Source organism: Aplysia californica, unplaced genomic scaffold (assembly GCF_000002075.1).
Source record: "Aplysia californica isolate F4 #8 unplaced genomic scaffold, AplCal3.0 scaffold00282, whole genome shotgun sequence".
Lineage (NCBI taxonomy): Eukaryota > Metazoa > Mollusca > Gastropoda > Aplysiida > Aplysiidae > Aplysia > Aplysia californica.
This window is the reverse complement of record NW_004797552.1, coordinates 348,654-362,888: the sequence shown is the minus strand read 5'-3', so window position 1 is coordinate 362,888 and position 14,235 is coordinate 348,654. Positions and strand designations below refer to the sequence as shown.

At 41.1% G+C, this 14,235-nt stretch overlaps 1 protein-coding gene across 1 annotated transcript in view; it reads left to right on the top strand.

Annotated features, from left to right (window-relative positions):
• Positions 1-14,235, top strand: part of LOC101862426 (WD repeat-containing protein 64) — a gene marked incomplete at its 5' end in the record, with an annotated part of 37,554 nt that overhangs the window by 9,829 nt on the left and 13,490 nt on the right. Inside the window, 13 exon segments of the mRNA XM_035970535.1 lie at positions 259-347; positions 671-730; positions 1,243-1,366; positions 1,518-1,687; positions 2,176-2,379; positions 3,902-4,026; positions 4,973-5,086; positions 5,485-5,590; positions 7,625-7,844; positions 8,965-9,113; positions 10,311-10,416; positions 11,747-11,808; positions 12,804-12,916. Coding sequence (XP_035826428.1) covers positions 259-347; positions 671-730; positions 1,243-1,366; positions 1,518-1,687; positions 2,176-2,379; positions 3,902-4,026; positions 4,973-5,086; positions 5,485-5,590; positions 7,625-7,844; positions 8,965-9,113; positions 10,311-10,416; positions 11,747-11,808; positions 12,804-12,916 — 1,642 coding nt within the window.

Genomic DNA, 14,235 nt, shown 5'->3' with positions numbered 1-14,235 from the left:
CCCAAAGATGTTCACCTCTAGCTCTGATGTGATGTGTGGTACAAGTTGTAGAAATAGTGTCTGTGGCCTATATTTCCCAAAGATGTTCACCTCTAGCTCTGATGTGATGTGTGGTACAAGTTCTAGAAATAGTGTCTGTGGCCTATATTTCCCAAAGATGTTCACCTCTAGCTCTGATGTGATGTGTGGTACAAGTTCTAGAAATAGTGTCTGTGGCCTATATTTCACCTCTAGCTCTGATGTGTTGTGTTGTTGCAGGCTCCAGCGTGATTGACACCTGGCCGTTGACCCGGGCGGTACAGGACACGATGCAGGTGCCACACACACACGACCGGCCCGTGGCTCAGGTGAGAGAGAAAACAAAAGTGTACATTAAAATGTTGGGTATTTTAAACTGCAGAGCAGAACACATTTAGCCACTGAGACCGTCGCAGATCAGTTGTTTTCAAGAATATCTCAAATGTAATGGTCAGATATCACATTATGGGGAAATACAGGGGGGGGGGGGGTATGGAAGAAGGGGCAAAAATCCTCAGGTTCTTAAAAACGTGCAAAATATTACTCTGCAAACAGATCCCCTGTTTTTTCTTTAGACACTTAGAAAATACACTTACCCTGTTTTTTTCACTTAACCCTTCAGTTGTAAACATTAGCCTGTCATCATCCCCAGATTCTGTACAACAAAGAGCTGAACCAGGTTGTCTCTGCGTGCACCGAGTCTGTCATAAAAGTGAGTATGTGGACAGGAAGGAGTCATTCTTATTTTCATTAACTCTTTAGGGAAGTATTCACGTAGCCGACATTTACATCTGATCAGCAGCAGTCCAATGCTTGTAGCAATGTAGCATCACATTTTGTACCATCAAACTCAAATCAGAAACATGAATTCGGCCTGATATGAAGCATAATCTGCTTGCCATTTCAGTTTTCATATTAAGGAAACAAAATTGAAAAAAAAAGCTGTATGAGTATTGAAGCTATGCTTGTTTTAAAAGTGTCACAAAACAGCACGTCTCAAAGTTGTTGAATGGCCAGAACACTCTTCCTCAATGAGCTTACGTAAATGATTTGGTGAATAATGATTGGCCTCTTTTTCTATTTTCTTATCTTAAATTTTTCTTCATGTACGTCAATTGTTTCTGTACCTCGAGTAAATACTGTTGTATATGAATCATACTACATTAAGTCAATTATAGCTCTATAAGACAGTTTCCATCTCTGATGGCCAATCTTTTGTGCCAGGTGTGGGAGATGGACAGTGGGAAGCTGGTCTACTCTATCCCCGAGGCGCATGGACCCAACATGGAGGTCACTATCCTGGCGCTGGACAAGACTGGCTACCGACTGGTCAGTGGTGCCTTTGATGGTGAGTGCTGCAGAAGATATCTACAGTGGGGGTTTTTCTGTTGTTTTAGTTTTGTTTGCTTGTTGATACATAATTTCTCCAAATTCACATTCCCGCAGGTTCTCTGAAGGTGTGGGACTATAATTTCTCCTAATGTGTCACATTCCGGCAGGTTCCCTCAAGGTATGGGACTTCGGGGCAGGCCAGCTGATCAAGGCCAAGCTGAACCCAAGCGGGTCGATGGAGGAGGATCTGAGCGTGACAGGGCTGGTGTGTAACAAGTCCGGGGACGACTACTACATCATCGCCGCCGGCTGGAACAACAAACTCCGCATGTATCTCGTGAGTTCTCAGAGGATTGGGGGGGGGGGGGTGGTTTCCTTCTCTTTCCTATTAATTGTGAGTGGTTGGAGGACACCACTGTTAGGTGCTGCTTCTATGCTAGTCTTTTCCTCTGTTGTTTCCTTCAAAATGTTTTCTCTGTGGCAATGCAAAGAGATTTCAAGAAAGGTTACGTGTTGAAGAGGAAATGTTTGTTTTTAGGGGAAATTTAGAGAAAGAATAAGAGAATTACGCTATATTGTTAGGTTGAACAGAAATTGATGTACAGAAAAGTGGGAAGACATGGAATAACATCAAAAGGCTAGCCCAGAATAGAGAAAGGTGGAAGGTGTTTGTCCGTGGCCTATACCCTGGTACAGGGTGAGAAAGGCAATGATGATGATTATGTTGAAACTTGTAGTTGTAAGATTCCCCCTCCCCATTTTATGTAGAGTGCAGAGATTGTTCCCTTTTCATTTTATGAAGAGGTCAATGTGTTCTGTTCCCAGGACTCCCACGACAACAATGACCTTGTCCTGCTGCGAGACTTCTCCGACTTTTTCGTCTTGCTCCGAGAGAGGAGTAGTCTGGCCGGCACCAGCTCACCCAAGTCCCAGAGTTCTCTCTCAGCCCGCGACCCTTTCCCGCCCACCGACCCGCTGCCGGACATTGGTCAGCCCAAGGCTCAGGTCACCCGACTGACGGAGAAGGAGGTACGTATGTTGTTGTTGTTGTTGTTGTTGTTGTTGTTGTGGTGGTGGTATTGTTGTTGTTGTTGTTGTAGTTGTTGTTGTTGTAGTTGTAGTTGTTGTTGGTGGTGTTGTTGTTGTTGTTGCTCTGTTGTTGTTGTTGTTCTTCTTCTTCTTCTTCTTCCTCTTCATTGTTGTTGTTGTTGTTTTTGTTGTCATTGTTGTTGTTGTTGATAGTCCAGTAACCTTTGAACGTGTGACCTTCGGCCCAATACCTTGGTAGAAAATGTAAGTTTAAGTAAAGAGAGGCCCATCAACACAATAACTGTCATATTATAGAGCAGGGAAGAAGCGAGACAGATGGGCAGAAACAGCAGAGGGAATCAGAAAGAAAAGAATTAGGACCGACCTGTGGTGCCCTCCAACCACCTGCTTCAAAATAGGTGGAGGCTTTGGATATTTGTTCCTTGCTGCAGTACAGGATATTGTCTTTTTTACTTTGTCTGTCCTCATGTTGTACAAGACATCAAGGGAAGATATAATTGTCGGATGTGGGCCAGGTGTGTTGTCTTTTGGATCATTCTGTTGTTCCTTTGGAGAGTCCCTTTGACTCTATATATCCATCTTTTTGTAGGCCTTCGTCTTACCTTGAATCCTCATAATCTCGTGATATAGGCCTTTGATGCTGGCTGTTGTGGCCCCATTCCCACAATGTTTCCAAACCCTTTTATTCGTTATCTGTCGGTTGCTTTCTGAATATTTGTTGTGAAATCAGGCACTTGTCAATTTTTGGGCATGTGGAGTTATTGGTATCACCTGAAGGCTGATTTATTTGCCTCGCATCCAATGAAATGAGTATCTATTTATCTTGAATAGAACTCAAGATATCTGCATTTGAAGGAAGTGAGGTCGCCTGGTTTCAGTGGTGAAATTAGCGAGAAAATGGCCGCCAAAGTTTGGTAACTTCAATAGCTTAAGAGTCTTTGAAAATTGAAAACTGACTTTTTTTGTACTCTTAATTAATGTTTTTCTGTAAAATTCCCATGGATTTGTGTTATTATGTGGACATAAAAGAGGTTAAGCCAAAAAATGAAAATTCGGTAAAGATTTCCAAACTACCGGAAAATGCCTCTTTTGTCCGATTTCGTTATTTTGAGGAGTGCCTGATTTCACCACGTTGCCTCACATTATATTGGGTTTTTAAAAACTTTTTTTGTCCTTTTGTACTACAATGTGTCAAGGGAAGATAAAATTGTCGGACATGTGTTGTCTTTTGGATCTTCATCTTGTTCCTTTACAGAGTCTCTTTGACTCTTTCTCTTGGCTTTCCTCTTGCCTTCAATCCTTAATATCTAACATTGTGGTCTTTATATAGTAGAGGGTTTTACGGTGCTCGCAACTGCATAAGGTCATATGAGCGTGTGGGTCTTTGAGGCTGACTGTTGTGGTCTCATTCTCATATGTGTTAAAACCATTTTATTCGTTAGCTATAGATTGTTGTCAAATATCAACTAAAACAAACGTTTTTTCCCCCGGACCATTCCAGTGCCAGTTGCTGCTGGACCACGAGCTGACCTGCATGACAGTGGTGACCCCTGACCTCATCGCCACTGGCTGCAACAACGGCAACATCATCTTCTGGTCGATAGAGAAGTCGCGCGTAGATAAAGTGTGAGTGTGATCTACTGGTCTATTTGATAGAGAAGTCGCGTGTAGCTAAAGTGTGAGTGTGATCTTCTGGTCTATAGAGAAGTCTCGTGTAGATAAAGTGTGAGTGTTGTCTTCTGGTCTATAGAGAAGTCTCGCGTAGATAAAGTGTGAGTGTTGTCTTCTGATCTATTTGATAGAGAAGTCTCGCGTAGATAAAGTGTGAGTGTGATCTTCTGGTCGATAGAGAAGTCGCGCGTAGATAAAGTGTGAGTGTTGTCTTCTGGTCTATAGAGAAGTCGCGTGTAGATAAAGTGTGAGTGTGATCTTCTGGTCTATTTGATAGTGAAGTCTCGCGTAGACAAAGTGTGAGTTTTGTCTTCTGATCGATAGAGAAGTCTCGCGTAGATAAAGTGTGAGTGTCCCCTTGACTTCATTTCAAACTTACAACATAGTGGGCAGTAGGAAGAAGAAGAAGAAGAAGAAGAAGAAGAAGAAGAAGAAGAAGAAGAAGAAGAAAAAAAAGGAGGAGGGGGATGGGGGAGGAGAGGAGGTGGAGAACAATGTTAATTTAGACAGCGCCTAATCACTAGAAGACTACTTGTTCAACTTATGGCCTAATTAGTATCATGTTGTTGTTGTTGTTTTCAAATCCCTTTAGTTGCAAGCATTTCGCTCTTGGCAGCGCTATGCCTCCTTCAAGTAACCACATGTCCTTGTCATCTGGTCAACGCCAGAGTAATTAGTATCATAGAATGTACATTTTTTATGTCGTTCTAATTTTCACCTAAAATACTTTAAAAGAACATTCATTTAATTAAGTCCATTTTTCAACCTAGTCCTTCTCATCATTGAAAAAAGTGACCCTATGGTGTGTCCTATTCTATTATAATGTGCCCCATGTTTGGTCTGAATGTTGAATCTTCACAGGTAGTAAATAACTTAGTTTTGTTGACCTTTACATCTGCAGGTACATCTTGCCAAAGGAAGTTGGGAACAAAGCCAAAACAGGAACTGACAGAAAAGTCAACGAAATCAAACTTCTTGTACATAAAGTTCGAAAACTGGACCCCGCATATTTCAAGTAAGTCATTTTGAAGTTGAGAAGCGTAAACAAATGTTGGAATTGCAAAATACACGTTTTTAGCCACAGCTCCAATAGCTGAGTGGTTAATGAGCTGTGGAAAAGAACCACAGTAATGTCGAACAAGTGTCGGTGACAGGGTGTTTGGGTAGTCACTGGGGTGTGTCCTTGGGCATCTCGTGATAACTGTAGCTGGAAAACAGGGTGCAGCAGAGTAGCGACCTGCAATGATGTTTGGATTGTCTGTGTTTGTGATATTGTGCATTCTTCCTGCATTTATCTGAAAATGTACTTGCGTATTTATTGTGTGCGTCATTGTAAAAGAAATTTCACGAGGGGATTAATGAAGGGGAATTTTTGTTTATTTATTACGTAAATAATTCTTTTATGTGGTTCAGAAAAATGACCCGCCATCGCAAGTCAGACATTGAGTCAATATCAGGCAAGAGCAACATGTCCAAGAAGTCAAGGTCATCTTTGTCGGACAAACCTCTGGATCCACAGGTAGGGAGCTAGATAATAATAATGATAATAATGATGATGATGATAAAATTACATAATTTGTATAGCAATGTGGTTTCTTAGGAGACTGCTAAGAGTATCGTGGAAGGAAAAGAAATCAAATGATGTAGTGCTTGATGAAACCGACGTGGATGCTCAATGTTAAAAACAATCAGGAAACGACAAATGCAGTTTTTGGGACACATAAATAGACATAAGGGTCTTGAACATTTGGCTCTCACTGGCAAAATTGAGGGCAAGCGAGGCAGGGGTAGGCCCAGTACAACATACTTAGGGAACCTAAACAAATGGGTAACTGGGAAAGATCAGGGAAACGTAGCTTTTTTTAGAGCATTCGAGGATGATGATAAAATAACATAATTTGTACAGCACATTTTCACAAGGAAAGTGCTCAGTGCACTTTGTAACAGTACAAAGAACTTAGCTCCAACAGTGATCCTTTATCCTTTCTCTCTCTCTCTCTCTCTCTCTCTCTCTCTCTCTCTCTCTCTCTCTCTCTATCCATTCCCCTCCCCCTCTCTCTCTACAGTTTTGCTAATACTTCTCTGGAGTTCAGGAAAAATGGGCTACATGTGGGGATTAGCTCTCCTACTGTCAGCTGCAAAGATTGATCGCCCGCACACAGCACACATCTTGACCTGTAGATTAACGTTCAGAATATAGGACAAATTGGATCTGCTTTTGCAGCCTTCAAACTCAAAACAAGCGTGCCAAATATTAGCAGATTTTTATATAATTTTTTATGTATGTGTTTTTATTCCCCCCCTCTCCCCCCCCCCCCCCCCCAAAAAAAAAAAAAAGAAAAGAAAAAAAAAGAAAATTTTTTAAAAATGAATTAGATTATGTAAGAGGCGAGCCCCCGACCCTGTTTGTGAGAACCGACCCGGGCTGAGGGTGATGCAACATCCCAGCAAAAAAAATTAAAATCCCCACACGGCAATAGAAGTTGGGTTTTCTGCATGCGACAGCAAAGCACCTAACGGCTACACAATGGATGCCAGCATTAGTACTTAACTGTACCCATGTGTGTGCTTTCATGAATGTATACATGATTATTGCATGCTCGTTCTAACACAGTTGAAGATGGAAAAAAAAACCAATACATTGTGTCTTAGCCTTTGTTTGGTTTATCAAGCTTCAGCACAAGAGCAGAAGATGAAATTACCAAGTTGTGATTTGTATCTTTTTTATTCTCTCTGATTAACAATTATTATTTTTAATGCGGAGAATGGGACGCTCAGGTGAAATGCTGACCACTACTACAGTCAAACCTGTTCAAACAGCCACCACCCCAAGACAATCACCTGTACAAATGACCACTTACCTCTTCACCCCCCCAACCCCTTTTGGTTTTTTTATATTATACATGTAATTATGCCATCCAAGATGTCCATCTGTCTTTGAAAATCAGTTTTCTCCTCGACAATGGTTGAACATTTTGAACTATACCGACTTTATTTGAAATGATATGCAAAATGCATGTGCCAATTTACCTGGCTATTCATCAGCTACAACATTGCCTCTGTTGAAAATTATATATGTGTTCCGCGCTATGTACCGATCTGCGCAATCTTGCTGCTCGTTTTAGTTTTCGTTTTAGTTTTGAAGTACGGCTGTGGTCAGGCTAGCCGCCTATCAGTTTTAACAATCGTACAATTGTATCATTCTTGTGAGCTCTTCAGTTTCATAATGTTACATATTTTTACACTTTTCAAAATATATCTGAATATTCCTTGATGTGAGTAAAAGAATAAAGATGGAAGTGAATTTTTTTTTTTTTTTTATTATTTCAAAAATTTAAAATATTAACGCAATCTTCAGATGGCCACACAGCTATACCATCATTATAACGCGCGGTGCAATCTATGTGCCAATCGGTTAATAGCGCAGAACATATGCAAAATGTATGTGCCGATTCACCTGGCTATTTATCAGCTACAATACTGACTCTGTTTGAAATTATATATGCAAAATTATGTACCTATTTACCTGTCAATTTACCTACCAATTCATCAGATCCACGAGGAGGCAAGTAAACAGCTGGAGGAATTGGCTGCCAAGGTGGAGGGAGAAGAAGGATCTCAGGATGAACAGAAGGAGAAGACAGAGGAGGGGATGGATGAGGTGGACTCCGGGGAGGGGAAGGGAGACGGGGACGAGACGGACATTGACAGAGTGGCAGAGTCAAACCAGCCGGAGGCGAAGCAGGAGGGTTCGAGCACCGTGGACGAAAGTGGTAAGGGAAATTGTGCTGGATGTTTGTACAGTTAAGTGTTGGAGGGAATTTATTGTGCCCTACCGAGGAAGTAAAATGATTCAGTAGTGAGAAAAAGACTGTTTCCTTTCTTTGAATAATTGTAGCCTACCTACATTTTGTATTTTTTCTTGCTTTTTTTTCAACATTTAGAATTTGAATTTCAACTAAATATGTCTTTGTTTGTTTGTTTATTTGTTTGTTGGAGTAAAGAGAAGCACATCGACACAATAATGGCCATTTAGTGTTCTGGAAAAGTAAGACAGACAGACAGAAACAACAGAAGGAAAGTAAAGAAGTAGGACCTACCAGTGGCACCCTCCAACCACTCACACAGACAGACAGAAACAATAGAAGGAAAGTAAAGAAGTAGGACCTACAGTGGAGACAACCAACCACCCACAAAATATATCTTGAGCACATGCCACAAATATCACTGATTAAGAAACTGCTATTTTTTTTTAATTCAAAATTTTGAGCTCAATATGTTTGAACAGCTGACTGATGATATGCGAGGCAGCGTGGTGAAATCAGGCGCTCGTCAAATAACGAAATCGGAGAGACCGACATTTTTTTTTGCCAGTTTGGAAATTATTTTACAATTTTAATTTTTTGGCTTAGCCTCATTTATGTCAATATAAAAACATTCCTGTCTGAATTTTACAGAAAAATCTTGATTAAAGGCACAAAAAATGTAGATTTTCAGTTTCCAAGGACTCTCAGGCTTTTTTTTTTGTAGTAGAGGGTTTTATGGCGCTCGCAACTGCAAACTTTGGCAGCCATTTTCTCCCTAATTTTACGTCTGAAACCAGGCAACCTCGCTTCCTTCAATCCCAGATATCTCGAATTCTATTCAAGATATCTCGAGTTCTATTCAAGATATCTTGAGTTCTATTCAAGATACATGGATATTTCTTTCATTGGAAGCAAAGCAAATAAATAAATAAATAAATCAGCTTACAGATGACAGCAATACCTCCACATGCACAAACATTGACGAATGCCTGATTCCACCACGTCATGACACATTAAAAAATACATGAATTGTGAAAAGCATTACGAGTTTACTGTTAGTTATTTTGTTTTTCCTATTATGTAATAGTCCCTACCAAAACTGAGGATGAGGAAGAGGGGGAGGGAGAGGAGGCCCCGGCAGACGTCAACAGCAGCAGTCACATGATTGTGGAGACGTTTGAGCCAATCATTGTGTCTCTTCACCAGGACTCCTTCGCTCGCTTCTGGGACATGGATGTGAGTTCTGCCGGGATGTGTGTATGTGTGTGTGTGTGGGTGTGTGTGTGTGTGTGTGTGTGTGTATGTATGTGTGTGTGTGGGTGTGACCCCAGCAGACCCTAGAACACCGAGAACAAATTTGGGGTTTCTGGGAAGCATACAATGCAAGCAGCTCATTAAGCCCCCAAACACTAAGGAACTGACAAGATCTTTCTCCTTCTATAGCCGGGTACTCTTTCCCTGCTGGGTGAAGTGAGGAAAATTTGTCTAAAGTAACTTTCCCTAGGACATACCGTCGGGCCGTGGTGGATTCTAATTCATGACCTAATAAGTCTGTTAACAACTTCAAACATAACAATTCTTTGCCTTGTTGTGTGTGTGTTTGTTCTGTCTGTGTAGAAGATCTTTTGTTTGTCTTGTTTAAGATGTGCGGAATGTAACTATTCCTTGCCTGGTCGTACATGTATGTGTTTGGTGTGGAGAATGTAACTATTCCTTGCCTGGTCGTACATGTATGTGTTTGGTGTGGAGAATGTAACTATACCTTGCCTGGTCGTACATGTATGTGTTTGGTGTGGAGAATGTAACTATTCCTTGCCTGGTCGTACATGTGTGTGTTTGGTGTGGAGAATGTAACTTTTCCTTGCCTGGTCGTACATGTATGTGTTTAGTGTGGAGAATGTAACTATTCCTTGCCTGGTCGTACATGTATGTGTTTGGTGTGGAGAATGTAACTATTCCTTGCCTGGTCGTACATGTGTGTGTTTGGTGTGGAGAATGTAACTTTTCCTTGCCTGGTTGTACATGTATGTGTTTGGTGTGGAGAATGTAACTTTTCCTTGCCTGGTCGTACATGTGTGTGTTTGGTGTGGAGAATGTAACTTTTCCTTGCCTGGTCGTACATGTATGTGTTTGGTGTGGAGAATATAACTTTTCCTTGCCTGGTCGTACATGTGTGTGTTTGGTGTGGAGAATGTAACTTTTCCTTGCCTGGTCGTACATGTATGTGTTTGGTGTGGAGAATGTAACTTTTCCTTGCCTGGTCGTACATGTGTGTGTTTGGTGTGGAGAATATAACTTTTCCTTGCCTGGTCGTACATGTGTGTGTTTGGTGTGGAGAAAGTAATTTTTCCTTGCCTTGTCGTACATGTGTATGTATTTGATGTGGAGAGTGTAACTATTCTTTACCTTACTCTGTGTATGTGTCTACCACAGGGCGTGATTCTCCGCGAGATCTCTCCTCTGACGCGCCGTCAGGGAATTCCTGTGACCTCTCTGTGCCATGATGAGGACGTCAACATCCTGGTGATTGGGGACAACAGTGAGTGGGTGTGTCTGTGTGTGTGTGTGTATGTGTGTGTGTGTGTGTGTGTGTGTGTGTGTGTGTGTGTGTGTGTGTGTGTGTGTCTGTGCCATGACGAGGACGTCAACATTCTGGTGATTGGGGACAACAGTGAGTGGGTGTGTCTGTGTGTGTGTGTGTGTCTGTATATCCTGGTGATTGGGGACAACAGTGAGTGGGTGTGTCTGTGTGTGTGTGTGTATCTGTGCCATGACGAGGACGTCAACATCCTGGTGATTGGGGACAACAGTGAGTGGGTGTGTGTGTGTCTGTGTGTGTGTGTGTGTGTGTGTGTGTGTGTGTGTGTGTGTGTGTGTGTGTGTGTGTGTCTGAGTGTGTGTCTGTGTGAGACAACAGTGTGTGTCTATGCTATGATGAGGACGTCAACATCCTGGTGATTGGGGACAACAGTGAGTGGGTGTGTCTGTGTGTGTGTGTGTGTGTGTGTGTGTGTGTGTGTGTGTGTGTGTGTGTGTGTGTGTGTGTGTGTGTGTGTCTGTGCCACGACGAGGACGTCAACATCCTGGTGATTGGGGACAACAGTGAGTATTTGTGTGTCTGAGTGTGTGTGTGTGTGTGTGTGTGTGTTTATCTGTGTATGTGTCTGTGTGTGTGTCTGTGTGTGTGTCTGTGTCTATGTCTGTCTCTGTGTCTGTGCCATGACGAGGACGTCAACATTCTTGTGAGTGGGGACAACAGTGAGTGTTTGTGTGTGTGTCTGTGTCTGTCTCTGTGTGTGTGTCTGTCTGTGTTTATGTTTCTGTGTGTCTGTGTGTGTGTGTGTGTTTGTGTGTGTGTCTGTGTGTGTAGGTGTCTATGTCATTCTCTTTGTGTGTGTGTGCTTTGAACAAGATTGCGAGAGATTTAGAATAGATATCATAACAAAGAGTAGAAAACCTGACATGAAACACACAGAAAAAAAATATATTTAAAATAGAGACTTCTTTAAATGGGGGTTTCACTGAGGCAGGGAGAACTGCAAGACACTGATTATTTGTTGCAGAAAGGTCCAAGAAGAAAAGTCCCACTACTAGAAAGGCGAAGAAGAAGAAGAAGAAGAAGAAGAAGAAGAAGAAGAAGAAGAAGAAGAGGAAGAGGAAGAGGAAGAGGAAGAGGAAGAGGAAGAAGAAGAAGAAGAAGAAAAAGAAGAAGAAAAGGAGGAAGAAAAAGAAGAAGAAGAATTTTTTCAATGTTGTGTTCTTCTGATGCTGAAATTGCTGTAGGCTAAACAAGTACAATTTGCACAGTTCTTTTATTTTAGTGAAAAGCGATTCAGTTTCCTCCATCATATAAAATTTCCCATTTTCAGAGGGATACCTCACCCTGTGGGATGTGAAGCAGTTCCTGGAAGATCCCGAGACGGAAGATTCTGTGAGTAATAATAATAATAATTTAAAAAATAATAATGATAATAGATTGCATTTGTATAGCACAAATCCCCGCTCAACAGCAAGCTCTATGCGCTTCTCAATCTATACTATTACCCCAGCAGACTTGAGAACATTCTGAAACAAACTCAACTTCCTGGGAAGCATACAGTGCAAGCAGCCATTTATAGGCGCTAAAACACTAACACATACTGACAAGATCTTTCGCTGTCTAGGGAGTACAACAGACAGACTTTTATTGTTACCGTGGGGGGGGGGGGGGTAAACCTACTACGTCGGGCCCCTTCTTTGGTACTAAATCTAACAAATGGCAAAAACGTCATTAAATGGATCATTAAATCAAAACACACAACAAGTCAACCTATTTGGATAGTTCTTCATCTACCTATGGCACCTAGTATTGAACAAGGGGATTCTGGTAGAGTTTGGTGATACAGTGTATGATCTTCCTTCAAAGAAATGTCAAACTGAGCAATAAAAAGAATGTTGTTGTAGAACATGCGATGATTCAGTCGTTGAGATATTCACATAGAGTGGTATCAACGAATCAAGGACATCTTTTCGAAATGCTGTCACCTGTCACCTGTCATCTGTCAATATGGATGTGTTTGTCTGTCTCAGCCCCACCACTTGCCCCAACAGGACTGCATTTTCCCCAGTCTCTGCTTTACTTTGATGTTTCATTTCATAAAGTTGTAGACTACCCTTGGATTTTATGTTTTCAATGTATGGTGTAGGAGGTTGTTCTGTATTTCTCTTTGCCTCTGTTGTGCTCTGCAGCACGGTTGTCATCAGATATCTTTTTATGTTTCTCTTTTCATGACCAAGGTATTTGTTGAGTCTCCTTTTGCTGGTCTCAGATAACATACTGCGCTGTGTATCAAATCCCTTCACGACTTTTGTACTTGTTCTTTTATCAATGTGCGTTCTGGAAATCTGAATCTGGAATTGAAATGCAAGAGGTTTATGTGTCCTCAGAACTGCCTGAAACAACAAGTCTGTTGGCGCGCCCACATGAGCAAGATCGTGTCCCTGGTCTACGTGGATGCTCAGAAAGCCATTCTGTCTAGCTCCATGGATGGCTCTGTCAGGTAATGTATCAGGGCAAGCTGTTCAAATATACTAAACTTAGGGTGCAACTATTTCATTTTTTGAACATTTACTGACATTATGTATATTTCCTTGCTTGTTTGGGGGTTTGTTTCAACATTTAAAATTTGGATTTCGATTAAATATTTCCCAAACACATGCAACGGGTACCACAGATTTAAAAACTACATGAACAATACTTTTTTTTCAAAATTTAGTACATTTAGTGTATCTGAACAGCTGACTGACGATAAATGTGTTATGGGATGCACTCATATTGCTCCTCTACTTTTCTGGAGAAAATCATTCTTTGAAGTAGACAAATATTCCAGATATGGAATAAAGGTTTCTACTTAAGGAAAAGCCTTCAGTATACACCGAAATCTTTCTGTCGACGTACTTTAAACTTAAAAAGAGGACATAAGACATGAAATTACCAGATATGATTGTGTCAATTATTCTTGCTGATAAAATGTTACAACTTTTCAACTGAATGTAGCTGGTTCTTAAGATGTGCAAAATATTGAGATCTTCTTGAATAGTGAGTTGAACATTTAAATGTTATCTTTTCAAAACTGAATACTTTTTTCAACAGTCAAAAAGCATATCAGCAATGTTTCACCATCATAAATTCAATGGTTTCCAATAATATATTGATTTGATTGGTCGAGTAGATGTTTTGCAGCACTATCGCCACAGTTTGATATATCAATGTGCATTTCCCACCTCCCCCCCCCACACACACAAACACACACACACACACACACACACACACACACAATTGAAAGTTCTCCCCGAATTAAAAGTGCTGGAGATATCGAAGTTCCAAATTATTGTTTCGAGCATAAGCACTTGTCTTACAGTCTTACATTTTGAACTTTTCCGTAAAATCAATGCTTGTCCGATCCGATGAGCGCAGGTTGGTTGAAAACTGCTCTGATTCTGTGTATTATGTTTTTTGTTGATCTTTCTCTTTTTTTAAAAACAACGATGGACAGGTCGAATCTCCCTGATTTTAGCCAAACGAGAATGGTTACCCAGCTATAGACGTCGAAGGATCAACTCAGTTTGTTAGTATTTTAGCTCTTAATCTGCCGCCTGCACTGTGTGCTTCCCAGATAGCTGCTGCAATCAATGTTTCCGAGTGATCGTGGGTCAGCTTGGGTAATAATAACTAATATTATAAAGCGCATACAGCATACTATAGAGCATGAGGAAGCACTATACAAATGTAATAATTATTATTGTACCAGTTGCCCTGATATAACCTGAGAGAGAGAGAGAGAGAGAGAGAGAGAGAGAGAGAGAGAGAGAGAGAGAG